Source organism: Ambystoma mexicanum, chromosome 1p, assembly GCF_040938575.1.
Source record: "Ambystoma mexicanum isolate Mex_15411 chromosome 1p, UKY_AmexF1_1, whole genome shotgun sequence".
In the NCBI taxonomy this organism is placed as follows: Eukaryota; Metazoa; Chordata; class Amphibia; order Caudata; family Ambystomatidae; genus Ambystoma; species Ambystoma mexicanum.
Window position 1 is genome coordinate 165,848,171 of NC_090921.1, and position 15,263 is coordinate 165,863,433.

The 15,263-nt window shown below is 45.2% G+C and overlaps 1 protein-coding gene across 4 annotated transcripts in view; it reads right to left on the minus strand.

Annotated features, from left to right (window-relative positions):
• GIGYF1 (GRB10 interacting GYF protein 1) overlaps positions 1-15,263 on the minus strand; it is a 1,784,248-nt gene that overhangs the window by 1,290,356 nt on the left and 478,629 nt on the right. For all 4 annotated transcript variants that reach the window (XM_069645982.1, XM_069645992.1, XM_069646001.1 and 1 more), the window contains one exon: positions 3,823-4,020. In XM_069645982.1, coding sequence (XP_069502083.1) covers positions 3,823-4,020 — 198 coding nt within the window. The remainder of the gene's footprint in view (positions 1-3,822; positions 4,021-15,263) is intronic.

Below are 15,263 nucleotides of genomic sequence, written 5' to 3' on the forward strand. Positions count from 1 at the left end.
CCTTTGGACATTCCACCAGCACCTTGGCACACCTTGTCAATGGACTTTATAACTGACCTGCCTCCTTGTGGTGGTTACAACACGATTCTCTTAATAGTGGATCTATTCTCCAAAATGGCCCATTTTATCCCTTTAAAAGGATTGCAGTCAGCTTCCACCTTGGCCAAGGAATTTATGGAAAATATAGTGCGGTTACATGGTTTCCCTTCCATATTAGTCTCAGACCGTGGAAGTCAATTTATCTCCCACTTTTGGAAGAAATATTGCCAACTAGCACAAATAGACGTGCGGTTATCCACCAGCCACCACCCCCAGACCGACGGACAAACCGAGAGAACCAATCAGACTCTCGAGCAATATCTGCGGTGCATGTTACACCAATCCGAGTTGAATTGGAAGGACATCCTTTGGATTGCAGAATATGCATTCAACAATTCAGTGCATTCTGGAACCGGACAGACTCCTTTTTATACCCTGTATGGTCACCATCCTCGGACCTCTGACCTAGATCCACCTCTGACCCTGGAGATGCCTGCAGTAAATCACCTACATTCCACAATAACCCAAGCCTTCAAAGAAGCTACAACCCACTTACAGCAAGCCAAGAAAAAGTATAAAGAAAACGCTGATTTGCACCGAAGTAAAACTCCTCCTTACCAAGTAGGAGATCAGGTATGGCTAGCAACTAAACATCTACCCCTCAAGGGTCAGCGAACTTTTAATCCCAGATTCATTGGGCCTTACCCCATCAAAGCTATTATCAACCCAGTGGCCTTTAAACTCGATTTACCATGCAACATGCGGATTCATCCCGTTTTTCACGCATCTCTTCTAAAACCAGTACAACCTGGAACCAGACTGTCTGAGCCCCCAGGCCCTGTCCAAAATGATGGAGAATTAGAATTCGAAGTGAAAGACATTTTAGATTCCAAGATAGTTAAGTCGAAACTCTTCTATCTTGTTGATTGGAAAGGATATGGACCTCAGGAAAGATCTTGGGACCCCAGTAACTATGTTCACGCACCATGATTAATTCAAAGATTCCATCGAAGATTCCCGCACAAACCAAAACCCCCAGAGGAAAAGACCTTGGGAGGGGGAGTACTGTCATGATGCCTACCTCCAAGGAGCCAGGCCGGGCCCAGCAACCCCAGCAACCCCAGAGGCAGACATCATTTTCCCCAGGGACGTCTCAGCGGGCCCAAGTCGGGGCCCTTTGGACTCAGTCCTGGCGCCTTAGGCGCCAGGCTCATAGCGAACCCCAGTCCTGGCGCCTTAGGCGCCAGGCTCATAGAAGAGGATATGTGTTTAAGTGCTTGGGTGCACACTTACCTGATGCAGACCTTGCTGCTTCATCCAGGCCCTCTTGAGGCCTGAATGGGACTACTTAACCTGTAGGACTACTTCACCACCAGGGTGTGGTCGGGGAAGGATACATACCTGATTGGTGGAAGGATACATACCAGGAACTTCTTCCAAGGCTATTTAAACCCCACCCGAACAGCCACACATGCTTCGCGTTGTTCTGCACCTAGCAGCTGGACGCTCACCGTGTCAGCTCCTGCATCCTGACTTCAGCCACGCCTGCCAGCACCCTAGAACACCTGCAAGGGGAGAAAGGAAGAGAATAGGAGAAGAAAAGCCCTTACCTGCTAAATCTGCATTCCGGAGTCATTTCTCCAACGGCCCTGAAAAGGAAGACATCATTTTAAAGGCATTTCGTTTCGATCGCTGCAGCGCTGCATTTTACTCACCTTTGCAAGGCGCTTCCATCTTCAGCAGCGATCTTCCGGATTCAGCTACGCCCCGGCGCCTAGAGGAAAAAAGACAAGAACAAAGGTGAGAGGGAGAAAAGGAATAAGGAAAGCTCAGTTTCCTTTTAAGTCTTACCTGTTGGATTATTCCCACTGCATTTCGGGTCCTGCTGCTTTCTGGCATCTCCGGACCCCGGCCCCTATGGGGAAAAAAGACAAAGACATTGAATGAGCGAATGCAAAGACATTACCTGAGCGCTCATCCAGAACTGTTTCACTTCGGGTCGGCGCCATATCTCCGGCACTCCGAACCGCGGCCCCTAAGGGGAAAAAGACATAAGCATTAGCGCTTGCTGCAATTAGACAACGAACATTATTATTAAGCTTGAACTTTTGAACAGAACTTTTACAGCGCCTTACCTGAACAGTCAAGCTTACCTGAACTCCCATCAATCCTCAATCCAGTGAAGTAACTGGGTTTCAACGCGCCCCTGCATCAGAAGCAGGATGGAGAGCTCATCCTTCCAAACCCTAAGGTGAGGCTTCACGGGGAATCATGGAGGAGGTATCGTGGAGGGTTGGAAGGGAGTGGGGGGCTTGAGCATTGTTCCACAGTTGGTAATACTCCCTTTTCACGCACAGGAGGGTATCCAACGAGCCAGGGAAGCCAGAATAGAGGGGCCCTTCCTGTCCATCTTCAGAGTTCTGCGCCTTCGACGCCGCGCCTCCGTGGGAACCAGGTGAGCGTTACAGTCCAGTGGAATTCTTCTCGGGTTAGTTGGTCCCACTAACCCAAGTGAAGTGGTACCTTCTGGAGCTTCTCTCTCGAATTGAAGCAGCAGCGCTTCACTGGAAAATTCAAAGGTCTAGGAGGATGCAGCAAGATTTGTTCATCGTTTCTTCGGCAGGTGCTTCTCCCAGTGGTCGACTATGCCTCTAGTCCCAAAACACTCACCTTTTGAGCAGGATGCTCCCATTCATTGACAGCCTATGCTGTCAATCACACAGCAGGGTCAGGACAGCCAGCCAATCAAGACTAGTCGCTTTTATGCAGTCCTAGTGACAAACGTCAGAGGAGTTTTGGGAACCACCCTCTCATCCTGCCTTTACAGACACACTGGAGCCAGAGGCGGGCAACAGGGCTGAAGCCCACCAAAAGCCAAAACGAACATAGGGCTCATATCTGGCTCAACAGAATAAAACCCAAGAAAGACCTCACAAACAGAAAATAGCAAAAAAGACCGGGCCATTTTGACAGAAATGGTCATCAATGGGTGCTGTACTGCATCTGAGGATTCAGTCTGCGGTAGAAAAGCACAATGGTCGTAAAATTAAACCACTGCAAATAACCATTTAAAGGAGGGAGAGTAAGAGAAAAAATGTTACATGAAAATGTAGGATAAGGGGCTACAAGGTAACCCAGCAGTACTTCACATAAGATGGGGCGTGCTGGACCTATGAAGAGAAAAGTTAAGTCAATTTTACTTTACTATTATCGGGAACAGTAGTTAACACAAGAAAAGGTATTTAAACCTTCTGAGAAATCTAAAGGACTTCTCTGTGACACTGCACCGAAGGTGCTATGTCTCACCATACAAAAGTAGATGCCTATGGAGTTTGTCAGACTCCAAAGGCAGTTGAAACACAATCCAAATCAGTTCAAAACACAGGAGAGAGGAAAAGGTCTCACTCACGCAAGGGTTAAAATTAAAAAGTCCTAAAGTCCAGCAAAAGAGTTGGGAGTCTCCAAGGTTGAAGGGAATTAGCAGAAATGGGAATTCTCCCTAGCAATGACTTTCTGCATTTGTTGAAAAAGTTTGAACATGAAAACCAACAATTTACCCAAATAAGAAACAGTATTCTGTGCTGATGGGAAAATGTGCACAACCACTTTGGGAGTGTTCTGCCTCAGTCAGAGAATAGAATAAAATGCATGTATATACAGCATAGATGTTGGTTGTACACCTTGATTAGGACTGATTAAGAGGGGGCTAACTGGGTCACACAAAGCATGGTAGGTGAAAGAGTGCCACTATCTCCTCACTGAGTAAAACTACTCAGCACTCACCTGGACTGGTGGACCGCCACCTCTCATCTCCTCTGGGCACAGTCAGCCTCCAACCATTCTCTTCGTCGTCGTCTTGCTGCTGGGGTTGCTGTTGCTGCTGCTGCTGTTGCTCCTCACGAAGGATCCGCCAATTGTCGCTGTCAGAGCGTGCAAATTCCTTTCGTGCTGCAGCACTGGCTTCATCAAACACAACTCTTACTGGTGGATTAAATAAGAGTATAACTATTGTAAAAAAGCATGCAGAAACAAGAATCACAGTCTGAAGTCTAGTATAGCATCACAGTCTATAATTCTACCATGGGATTTGTACAGCACTAAGAAAAAGAATAAAATGCCCAATGGCACTGTACCCAACATCAAGCTGCAGTACCATTCAATTCCAAATTTGAACCCTCCACAAAGGAAGCATCCAAAGCAACATTACTAAGTCAACCAAAGAACAGCATAGGTTTTTCAGTCTAACATTAGGCTTAACCTGTCCAGAGGCAATACGGGGCTTAAAGACAAAATGCACAAAGCAATATGAAAAGCTAACAGTCAATGTTAGGGTAAAAGCCCTAAACTGACTTAACAGCACGTGCTTTGTCAATATTCAATTTCCCATTGCAGTTCACAAAACTTTACCCCACAAAAAGAATCTGCCATTCCCAGGCCCTCAATCAATTTGACTCTGTAGCTATTTATACCTCAAAAGTCGTTATGAGTCCCAGGCCAGGGTACCCAAGTGAACTCAATGGCCTGTTTCCCAAAGCAGGTTGCAGTGTTCGCCTCCCTAAGGGCACTCACTGGCTGGTGGTAGTTTTTAAATCAAGAATTGACTGCATTCACTTCCGTGTTGGGCTCATGGAACAATGCGTTTCCTTGCAGTTTGACATTCAAATGATGACCTGAATTTAAGAGACATCCACAACGAGGCACTGTTTGCTTGATAAGCATGGAAATAAGTCTGAGTAACACTGTCATGGTCTGCTAAGTACTTTTAAAGTCTCATTATGGTTAGACTCTACAAGTCTTAACCCTCGGTTTCAAGGCCGCAACTTCTAATATAGACCTGTACTACCCAAGGTTGGTGGAACGGCAGAGAAGGAAGGCCTATTTTAGGAGAAGGAATGTAAGCTGTAAATTAGTACAAAGAAATCAGAACGTGCATAGATCCAAACACACACTTAGACACTTGAAGTTATATCAACAATAGTTATATATATACATTTATGGGAGAATTCTCAGAAAAGTGCCAAATCCCTCCACCTTAGAGACCCACAGTAACTTTGCTGGATTTTGGGGACTTGATTGTATTTATTTACCTGGAGAGAGTGAGACCCTTTTACCCCACTCTCTCAAGTGTTTTAATGTGATTTTGTACACCGTTTCTTTTGGTTGTGGAGTCTAACAAACTCCATAGGCATGTTTTCCATTGTGTCACACAGCCCCTTCAGTGCAGTGACACTGGTAAGTCTTTCAGATTTCCCAAAGGTTTAAATACCTTCTCTGGGATAAACTACTGTTTGCCAGAGCAGTAAAATGAAATTGACTTTACTTACATTTGTAACTTTCTAGACCCAGCACACACTATTGTACAATAGGGTGCTGGAGGGGTTACTTAGTATCAGTTTTGTCTAGCTTCTCATGTAACGTGTTTATGTTACCCTTTCCTCACTGAATGGCTGGTGGCAGAGGTTTACTTTTTACCACCATTAAGGGATTGCACCGCAGGCTGCGTTCGCAGATACAGTAAAGCACCCAAGGGTGCCATTTTTGTCAAAATGGCCCCAGTCTTTTTTCACCATTTCTTTGGTGGAAAGGTCTTTCTTGAGATTTACTCTGCACGCCAAACCAGGTTTGGTCCCTTTGTTCATTTTGTCTTAGGCCGGATTCACGAGCGACGCCTGCCTCTGGCTCTAGGGTGTCTTGCGGGGGCAGGAAGCAAGGGAGGTGTCCGTAACTCCATGTGCTTAGTCTCCTATGAGACAGGAATGTACTCCTAGGTGATTAGCCGGCTGGCTGTCCGGCAAGGATTGCCACCCTACTGGGTGACTGACAGCTAGGCTGGAATGAATGGGGGAAAAAGCTGGATAAAAGGCGAGGCTTTTAGGCTTGGAAGGCAGAGTCGACCACTGGGCGAAATAATCCAAAGAAGAACTTTAAGAGGATGCCTGCTGCAACTCCTGGACCATTGGTTTGCCTGGTAAAGGCCTGCTGCTGTGCTGAAACTCCAAATTCGTATCGACTAGAGAAGCTCCTGCAAGGACGACTTCTCCCTTTTGAGTTGGTGGGGCCAATAAACTCCAAAGTAAGCCACCTGGACATCCTCTCAAAGCTGGTAGAGTATCCACTGCCGTCACTGCTGGAACTGGATAGCCAGGGAGAGGAACACCAGTTTGTGTATGTTGCTTTTAAGCTGGCCAAGAGCTCCAGGAAGATCCTCCCGACTCCCAGGAAGCAGGGCTGACTGAGCCTGAGACCCCTCAAGAGTGCGGGAGCCCAGATGCAAGGAAAGCCCAATTCGACAGCCAGGATCCGTGGTGTTGCAATTTGCGGTAGACACGAGGAGCTGAAACACTGAACAGCCACTTGTTTGAAGTTTGCCGGTTGCGAGCGGTGACCGTCCCATTGCAGTGCAAGATTCCCAAGAAGTCCTCCCTCTTGTTCCCACGATTGAGGCCCAGGACAGAGATCTGCACAGGGACAGAAGTCATCTGCTGCACTTTTTCTTCAACCTAAAGGTACTGTAAAGTCTAAGAACTTTCCTCTAGTTGTGTAGCCACTTGTTCGTGTTGGAGACTTGCTTGGTTGCATGTGTAGAGTTGCTAGCAGCTTCTTTACTTCACAAGCCTAATCAGCTTGTGGCCCTACTTTGATTTTCTTCTATTCCACAAAGACTTTTTAAACATTGGAAAAGACTTTCTACTTACCTACAAGAAGAGCTTCAGTTCAATCTGACTTTTTGCTAACTTAACATTGGCTGTCCTGGCTCCCTGAAGGACTGTTTTCTCTTCTGCTTATGCGTTTTGCCTTCTATCCAGGAAAGGGTTAACTAACTTTGCATTGAGGGGCTGTTTTCAAAGTACTTACCTACTTAAGAATAACTATGAATACTTGTTTTATTCTAAACTCTCTTCTCTTTAACATTACTCCCAAGAATATTCTAAATGCAACAGTGATATATTAATGCCAACAGCACCCTAGCTATTGAAGTCACCTGAGGGTGTAGGTAGTGCCTGTGTGACATTACAAATGGGTATTTGCCGATTTAGAGAACTAAGAGTATTTTGGAAGTATATGTGTGTGGTGTTTTACATTGCTCCCTTCTGAAGAAGGCTTACTATAACTGACTGGTAAATAAATTAATAATCATTTAATCAAGAAACCAACCTTGTGTGTAAGAGTTGATATGAATATTTGTCACTGTGAATCTGTGCAACTCCCCTACAGCTCACATTGACCCCTCTTGAGATAGGTTGGTAGCTTGTTGAGCAGCCAGGCTTGTGTAGTACAGACTTATACCAAAGGTTGGGTTCCTATTGCCAGGAGGTCAGGGTTGTTGTAGTGTACCCAAAGGGTACTTGCTTACAATCTTGCCTAACAATACATATGGTATATATTACTCATCGTAATCCTATTTCTGATGCTTATTTCTGCTTAGATTCACATGCTATGAATAGGCTGGCATCTAGTGGAAGCTGCAGAGTTTTACAGTTGTTTTCGAAACTCAAAAGGAACGTCGATGGGGCGTGCCAGTAATACTATCCCTAGTGTGAGGTCTAGTGTACCCATGGTGCATCATGTGTCGAGGTCCCTCAGATGGTTTTGTTTCCAACATGAGGTTGCATGAATTGTAGCGCGGGTACAGGTGTAGTAAAGCAGATTATGTAGCCGACAAAGCCCAGAAAACATCTATGCACATTCTACTCCAAGGGGAGGAACGGTGGGGCATGTGAATCTAAGCAGGTACAAGCATCAGAAATACGATTACAGTGAGTAATGTATCCCTTCTGAGGCTTGTGGAATCTGCTTAGATCACATGCTAGCTATGCGTTAGGTAGGATTGGACGCAGTAGCCTTCGTGTGAACTACAACAACCCCAGCCTCCTGGTTATAGGGATTCAACCTTTGGAATAAGTCTGTAGCACGCAGGTTGGTAGTCTGGTCGAGTAGCCAGGCTCATCTCAAGAGGGGTCAATGTGAGCAGTAGAGGAGTTACACAGATTCACAGTGACAAGTATCCAAATAAAAATATACTCAAGGTTTCTAGATTAAACAATTATTAATGTATTTAACAGTCAGTTTGAATAAGCCTTCTTCAGAAGGTAGCAATATAAAGCAACACACAAATTTACTTCAAAATACCCACTCTTAGTTTTCTAAATCAGCAAATACCCATTTGGGTTTGGATCACAGACACTACCTACATCCTCGGGTGACTTCAATAGTTAGGGTGCTGGGGACATATCACTGTTGCATTTACTATATTATTGAGAGGAGTGTCAAAGTAAAGAGGTTTCAGACAAAGACAACTGTGCACACAATTATTCTTAATCAGGTAAGTACTTACAAAAAATGCAAAGTGAGTTAAATCTTTCCTAGAAGGAAGGCAAAAAACGCATAAGCTGAGGACAGAAGTGTCATTCAGGGAGCCAGGCCAGCCAATGTTACGTTAGCAGAAGTCAAGGTGAACTGAAGCACTTCTTGCAGGTAAGTAAAAGTCTTGCACACAATGTTTTAGAAATCTTTGTAGCAAAAGTACAATCAAATGAAGGGCCACAAGCTGTTAGGCCTGTGAGTAGTAGAATATGCAAGCAACTCTACAGGAGCAACAAAGACACGCCTCAACTGAGAACAAGCAAGGCGGCACAACAAGAGTAAAGTTCTTAGACTGTACAGTACCTTTTGGTTGAAGAAAAGTGCAGCAGATGGCTTCTGTTCCTGTGCAGCTCAGCAGATCCTGGTGTTCCTGGGCCACAGTCGTGGGGACACGAGTGAGGACTCCTGCACTGCAACGGGACAGTCACTGAGCACAACCAACAATCTTCAAGCAAATGGCACTTCAGTGTTTCAGCTCCTTGCATCTATCGCAAATAGCAATATTGCGGTTCCTGGCTGCCCAGAAGGGCTTTCCTGCTTCCTGGGAGTCCGGAGGATCTTCCTGGAGCTCTTAGCCAGCTAAAAAGCAACGCACACAATCTGGTGTTCCTCTCCCTGGCTATTTGGTTCCAGCAGTGACTGCAGTGGAAATTCAACCAGCTTCGAGAGGATGTCCAGGTGGCTTACTTTGGAGTTGATTGGTCCCACCAAATCAAGGGGAGAAGTCATCTGTATGTGTTTTATAGTGTTTAGTATTGTGTGATAAAATCACTTGTGATTAGTTATTTTTCATGTTTTCTGGTGCTATAATAAATGTGTTTTTTTGTAACCAACTGCCCAAGGGTAATTCTTGGTGTTGCACCAATTGGACTTGTGCATCCATGGTGCCACTCGCCTCTCCTGAGATTTAGCCTTGGCCTCTCTCCATGCTACCTTGATTGGTTTAGCTGAACTCCCAGACGTTGCTCCCTGTTCACTTCAAGGGTGGCCTCCTGAACATCTGTCCATAAGGGCCAGAGTGTGTTATGTTTCAAAGTTAATGCTTCCATGTAATCTTACAACAACAGTGAAATGACCTCTTGAAAACTAGTCTTCCTCAATTATTGGGGTTCTACATATTTGTTAGCTGGCCGTAAGTCTAATATCAGACTTTTGGCGTAGTAAATAGCCTTGTATACTAGATCTGTCCATTCAGGATGAGTGCCTCTTTGAGGAGAGCAAGGAGGCTCTGCAGTCTATAGAACCCCCAAGCAATATCCCTCTGACTGTGCTTTGAGCCCACTTGTCTGATGTTATCCCCTTCAATGTGTGAGCATAAGATATTTGTACCCAACAAAGGGTGGATGGTGGCACTAATATGGAGTCATTTTGTGGGTCAGACCACCCGTCTAGGTGTATTACAAAGAATGCAGCCTCTGTCGTGCTTTTCTTGCCACTGTACTCCTAAAAAGTTTGCTGGTGGTCGTTAGGAAAGATTTCTCTTTACAGCAGCATTCCCACTATTTTCATTGACCCCCAAACGTTTTGCTTTTATTTTTTTTTCTGACCGGCTCTTTTTACAGCGCAGTGAAGAATCCTTTAGATACACTACACTGGCTTTTGCTCATTTGTAATGGGGAAACTGGCATGTCCTTCAGACTGTCAATACTGGTAACCATTGTTTCCCTTAGTCTTGTTACATTGTTACCACTTTTGGTAACTATCATTGTACAATGCATCTTACAATGAAGTACAATGGGGTACACTTTTTGTTTTACTCTAGACTAAAACTCAAAGGTTGTTTGTTTACATTAGGTGTGCCTAAGGGACAATTGGTGGCAGCAGTTACTTGTTGCTATTGTAGTAATGCATTTTACTTTAGCCTTACCGCGTTTGGCTACCTACTGTGCCTAGAGTTCAAACATGGCCGTGCCCACAAGGTTTTTCGTTTGTCCTTTGGCCATCTTGCACCAGCATTCATCACTGAAAAACTAATAGGAGTACAGGGGGTGAGTTGTAACCATACTTACCTGAACCGATAACTCAATTTTAATAGTGTGCTAACTTTTAGAAACTTTTACAACAGCTTGGCTTTGCCATTGCTTGCTAGCGCAAGCACTCTGAAAGGTAGGGACAGTTGTTAGAATAACCTGTCCTCTACCACTTGGAACTCTTCATTGGACCACAGAAGCCCTACACTAATGTTTTCCTGTCTCACAAAACTGTGTGGCACCTTTGGGCACAGGGCCCCATACAGTTTAGGGATTGACTTCTAAAGTTAGTGGTGCATCTCTGTGGACCTCTAGTGCTGCATACTAATATTTACCTTCCTTTACAGGGGTTTTATATGCATTTGATCCTATTCCGTTGATTGTACATGGAATACATTACTTACCGTAATCATATTTATGATGCTTGTATATGCTTCGAATCAAATGCTTTCAAAAGACCGACATCTACTGGTAGGAGTATTGCACATGTTTTCTAAGTTCAAAAAGGGACGTCAACTGGGTGTGTTTGTAATTTTATCCCTAGTGTGACGTATACCCCTGAACCCTCACACGTCGAGGTCCATCAGATTATTTGTTTTTGACTAGCAGGAGTATAAAGTGTAACAGTGGAGACTAGGTACGTTATAATGAGGTTTGAAAACATCTATGATTTACACAGGAACCTTCAACTACAAAAGTAGAAGGAAGGGCTGGAGCATGTGAATCTAAGCAGACACAAGCATTAGAAACACGATTATTTTAAGTAATGCATGCCTTCTAAGGGTTGTGGATCTGCTTAAAATCACATGCTTGTAATAGATTAGCGAGCAGTACGTGGAGAAGGGGGTGTGTCATTTGAAGGTAGAGTGGCAAAGAGTGTTTTTAAACACCACCTGGCCCACCTGTGCATCACATTTAGAATGCCCGCCTAAACAGTAATGTTGTGTGAAAATATGAAATTAACTCCAAGTGGCAGCTTTGTAAATGATGTCTCAAGGCACTTTTTTTATATTAAAGCTAGAGTTGCCCCCGTGCCCAGAGTTGAGTGCTCTGGGCTTGAACGGCAACATACTCTTCGCAAGAGAATAGCAAAGTTGGATGCAGTTGGCAATCATTTTTGAAATAGACGATTTAGAGATGGGATCACCCTCTGTCCATGTGGCTACAGATACAAAATAATTGACTGCTTTGCTGATTGGTTTAGTCTTTTGTAGGTAATACATAACTGCCCTACTGACATCTAGAGTATGCAGGCTTTCTTCTGCTACATTATTGGGGTGTTGAAGGAAAGCAGGAAGTTCCATGTAAATCAATCCATAGAACTTTGTAATGTTTGCGTAGCACAACTTTGTCTTTGTGAAGAATTACAAACGGATCTTGTACTGAGTGATTGTAGTTCAAACACTTCTTATAGATGTGCCATCATCAAGGAAAGCAGTCTTCTAAGTGAGATACTGAAAACTGGCTTTGTGCATTGGTTCGAAGGGGGGGCCCCCCCATGAGCTTTGCAAGTGCAATATTCAAATCCCAGCAGGAAATTGGATTAAAAACTTGAGGGTATACTTGAACACCCTCCATGAATGCCTTATCCACAGGCAACTTCCACCCTTTATTTTTACATTTGTAACACGCCGATGTCCAAGGGCATCAAGGCACTGTTGCATGACCTGTTACACTTAGAGGGGACACAGGGAACAAACAAAGCATGAAGCATACAGGGGGGTAATGTTCTTGTGATCAGTGTTTAGACATACAACCAAGTTGTCAGGGCTTTGCGGAAACCCAGTAGAAGGCCTCCGCTCTTAGGGCAGGCGGGAGGGTGCTCCGGTGACTTGCTGCCACCATGCAGGAGCTAGTGCCTCCTCCTCCTTGCGCTTGAATGTATTTAGGTTTGGTGAAATAGTGTGCATGTGTGGCTCTTACAGGTCTTGAGGAGTTTCTTCTGATGATTTGTTGTGACAAGTAGATGGGTGTTGAGAGGGACAGGAATCTGTACGTGAAGGGGAACGTTTTAAAGATGATCCTTTCTCAGATGGGGAGCCAGTGGGCCTCGCTTCTTGCAGAAGGGATGTGTTCTCTTTAAGGAATGTTGAGGGCTGAGCATAGAGCATCATTTTGGATCACCTGCATTTTGAGGATATTCTGTTTGGAGGTTGCTGCGCAGAGGGCATTACAGTAGTCCAGCCTTGATCCTATGATTGCTGGAGCGATCTTGAGGCAGCTGTCTGGCGTGAGGAAATGTCTGGCTGCATTGATCAATTTTGTTGTGTAGACAGCAGAGGGGACGATGGAGTTCACTTGTCTTGTTAGTGAGAGGGAAGCATCCAGGTGGACACACCGTTTTCACTGACTTGAAAACGGGGGCTTGTAGCCGGTCCATTTTAAAAGGAAGAGTATTGGGTTTTCAGCTTCTTAAACATTGCTGGGGAGCCTGCAACCAGCAGCTCCATTTTGTTGTCATTGAGGCAGACACAGTTAGTGGCCATCCAAGCCTGGATCGTCAGGTAGGTTTTGTGGAGGGTGATGGAGTAGTCCTAAATGCCTGACCGGGGGGGGGGGGGGGGGGAGGGCTATTGGCTGGAGTTGATTTGTGTGCATCACTGGCATACTTGGTGAAGGATATGCTGATGGAATCTAGAAGGTTGAAGAGGGGTTTAGTGAATATATTGTATAAGGTGAGGGATACACACGAGCCTTGTGGGACACTGCAGGAGATGTGGGCTGCAGGGTCACTGGCAGAATCAGTTGACACTCATGGCTCTGCATTTCAGGAATGAGGTGACAAAGGAAGAGGTTGCTAGGGAAAAGTTAGCCCATTCCTAGAATGTTATTAGTTTCCAGAGAATGCTGTATTTGGTTGTAGGAGGCCCTGTTGAGGATCTTTAGGAGGAATGGGACTGTCATTGTTGGGATCTGTGGGGTCTAGAGTAGGTTTTTCTTAGCAGGGGGAGGAACCATACCTCTTTGAGGCCAGGTGGGACAAGGCATGAGGCAAAAGGGGTTTATAAATTTGGTAATAAATGGGATCAAGGCTTCTGAACAGTCTTTGATGAGAGACTGGGCAGATATCTCCCTTTCATCTGGATGGTCTGAGGTTATTGAGGATATTAGCAGTTTCAAGTTCTGTGACTTCTCTGAAGTAGAATGCTGGGGTATTAGGGCTAGAGATGGAGGGAGGTGTGAAGTACTGATTCTATGGCAAGACAGGAGGCTCCTATTATGCATTACAATCTTTACTCTGAAACCACAGCAGCAAAGAAAAAACTTTTACAAAGTTTGAAACAGAGAACTAAATAGAGTTCATGTCAATGTAAGGGGGAACTCCCCAATCCATCATGGAGGACAGGTCATGCCCTGCAGGAGACCAATGGGTAGGGACCCTCCTCTATATAAGTCCTTTACTCCAATCCCAACTCTTTCTTTGCTGCTGACACCACAGCTAAGTCACGCCTTCTAGTTGTACTTTGCATGCTAGTCAATAATTCTCAAATCGTATATGTATTAATATAATTTATATGTGTAGTTTATTGGTTATAGAGTATATACTTCCTGTTTTTTCACTTACAAAATTAAGTTTTATGGTGTCTTCCGCCGCTTTATTGTAGCGGGGTCTTTTCTTTTGGTGTCTTTACCAGTCAGAAGCTTTTGCTTAAGGCCCAAGACGCGTTGGTCCCCGACGCGCGTGGGTCTCCACCACTCAAGCAGCGCAGGTGTCCCTTCAGTGAATCTGTTGGGGCTTTGAGGGCGCCGCCGAGCGGCTCGCCCACTCCATTCCCTCTGCGTGTGTGGCTGTGTTTACTTTGCGGTTAAGGGGCCGGTCGCCCCTCCCACTCCAGTCCGCGTGTGCGGCTGGGTTTGTTTAACGGGCCAGGCGGCCCTTCCGCTCCAAGCCGCTCGTGCGGCTGTGTGTTTGGTGCAATGGTAGAACTTGGCACTATAGTCCATGAGGTTGTGAACTCGAGAGCCATCAGCGTTTAATTTCTAAAAGCGACTGCCCAGGGGTCGGATGGCCCCGCCCACTCCTTACCCAGCGCTCTCCTTTCATGTACGAGCGTATTTACGGCGCGTGGCCCTCCTTTCATTTAACACGCACTGAGTGAGTGTATTTACAGTTTGAGGCCCCGGCTGGGTCGCAGTTCACAGGGCCCTCTTCTTTAGTAAAGCTCTTTCAGTGAGCATATCTACAGCATTGTACTATTTATGTATTTACTGTTTTAACTTTTCCGTGGTGCGCGTGGGCATCAATTGTTTGGAAGTATACAGAAAGCTTATGCATCAGCACACAAGCGTGATGGCTCAATAATAAGGTTGCAGGTTTACCATGCAGAATGACAAGGGTTCACTTCCCGCCATGTCCAGTGTACTCAGAGGTGTATAGATATAGATATATGGGATACATTACTCACCGTAATCGTATTCTTGTATTTGCTTAGATTCACATGCTGTGCATAGGCCGACATCTAGTGGAAGCTGCAGAGTATTACAGTTTGTTTTTCGAAACTCAAAAATGGGCGTCAACACTGGGCATGCCAGTAATACTATCCCTAGTGTGAAGTCCACTGTACCCATGATCCCTCACGCGTGTAGGACCCTCAGATTGTATTTTTTCTGACATGAGGTAGCATGTATAGGCTGCCAGAGCTGCCAGGTGTACCTTAAGTGAATTAAATACCAATCCTGTGTCCAGCAGCTGGAGCATGTAGGAGACAATATTGGAAGGAGTGCAATCAACCGGGTTGATTTGTCTATTCTGGCACCAGATAACGAATCTTTTCCATTTGTCAAAATAACAGTGCCTAGTGTTTGGCTTCCTAGATTCCTTTAGGATGTCCATGCACCTCTGTGGTAAGTTGAGGTGTCAAAACTCTGACTTCAGGAGCCATGCTGCCA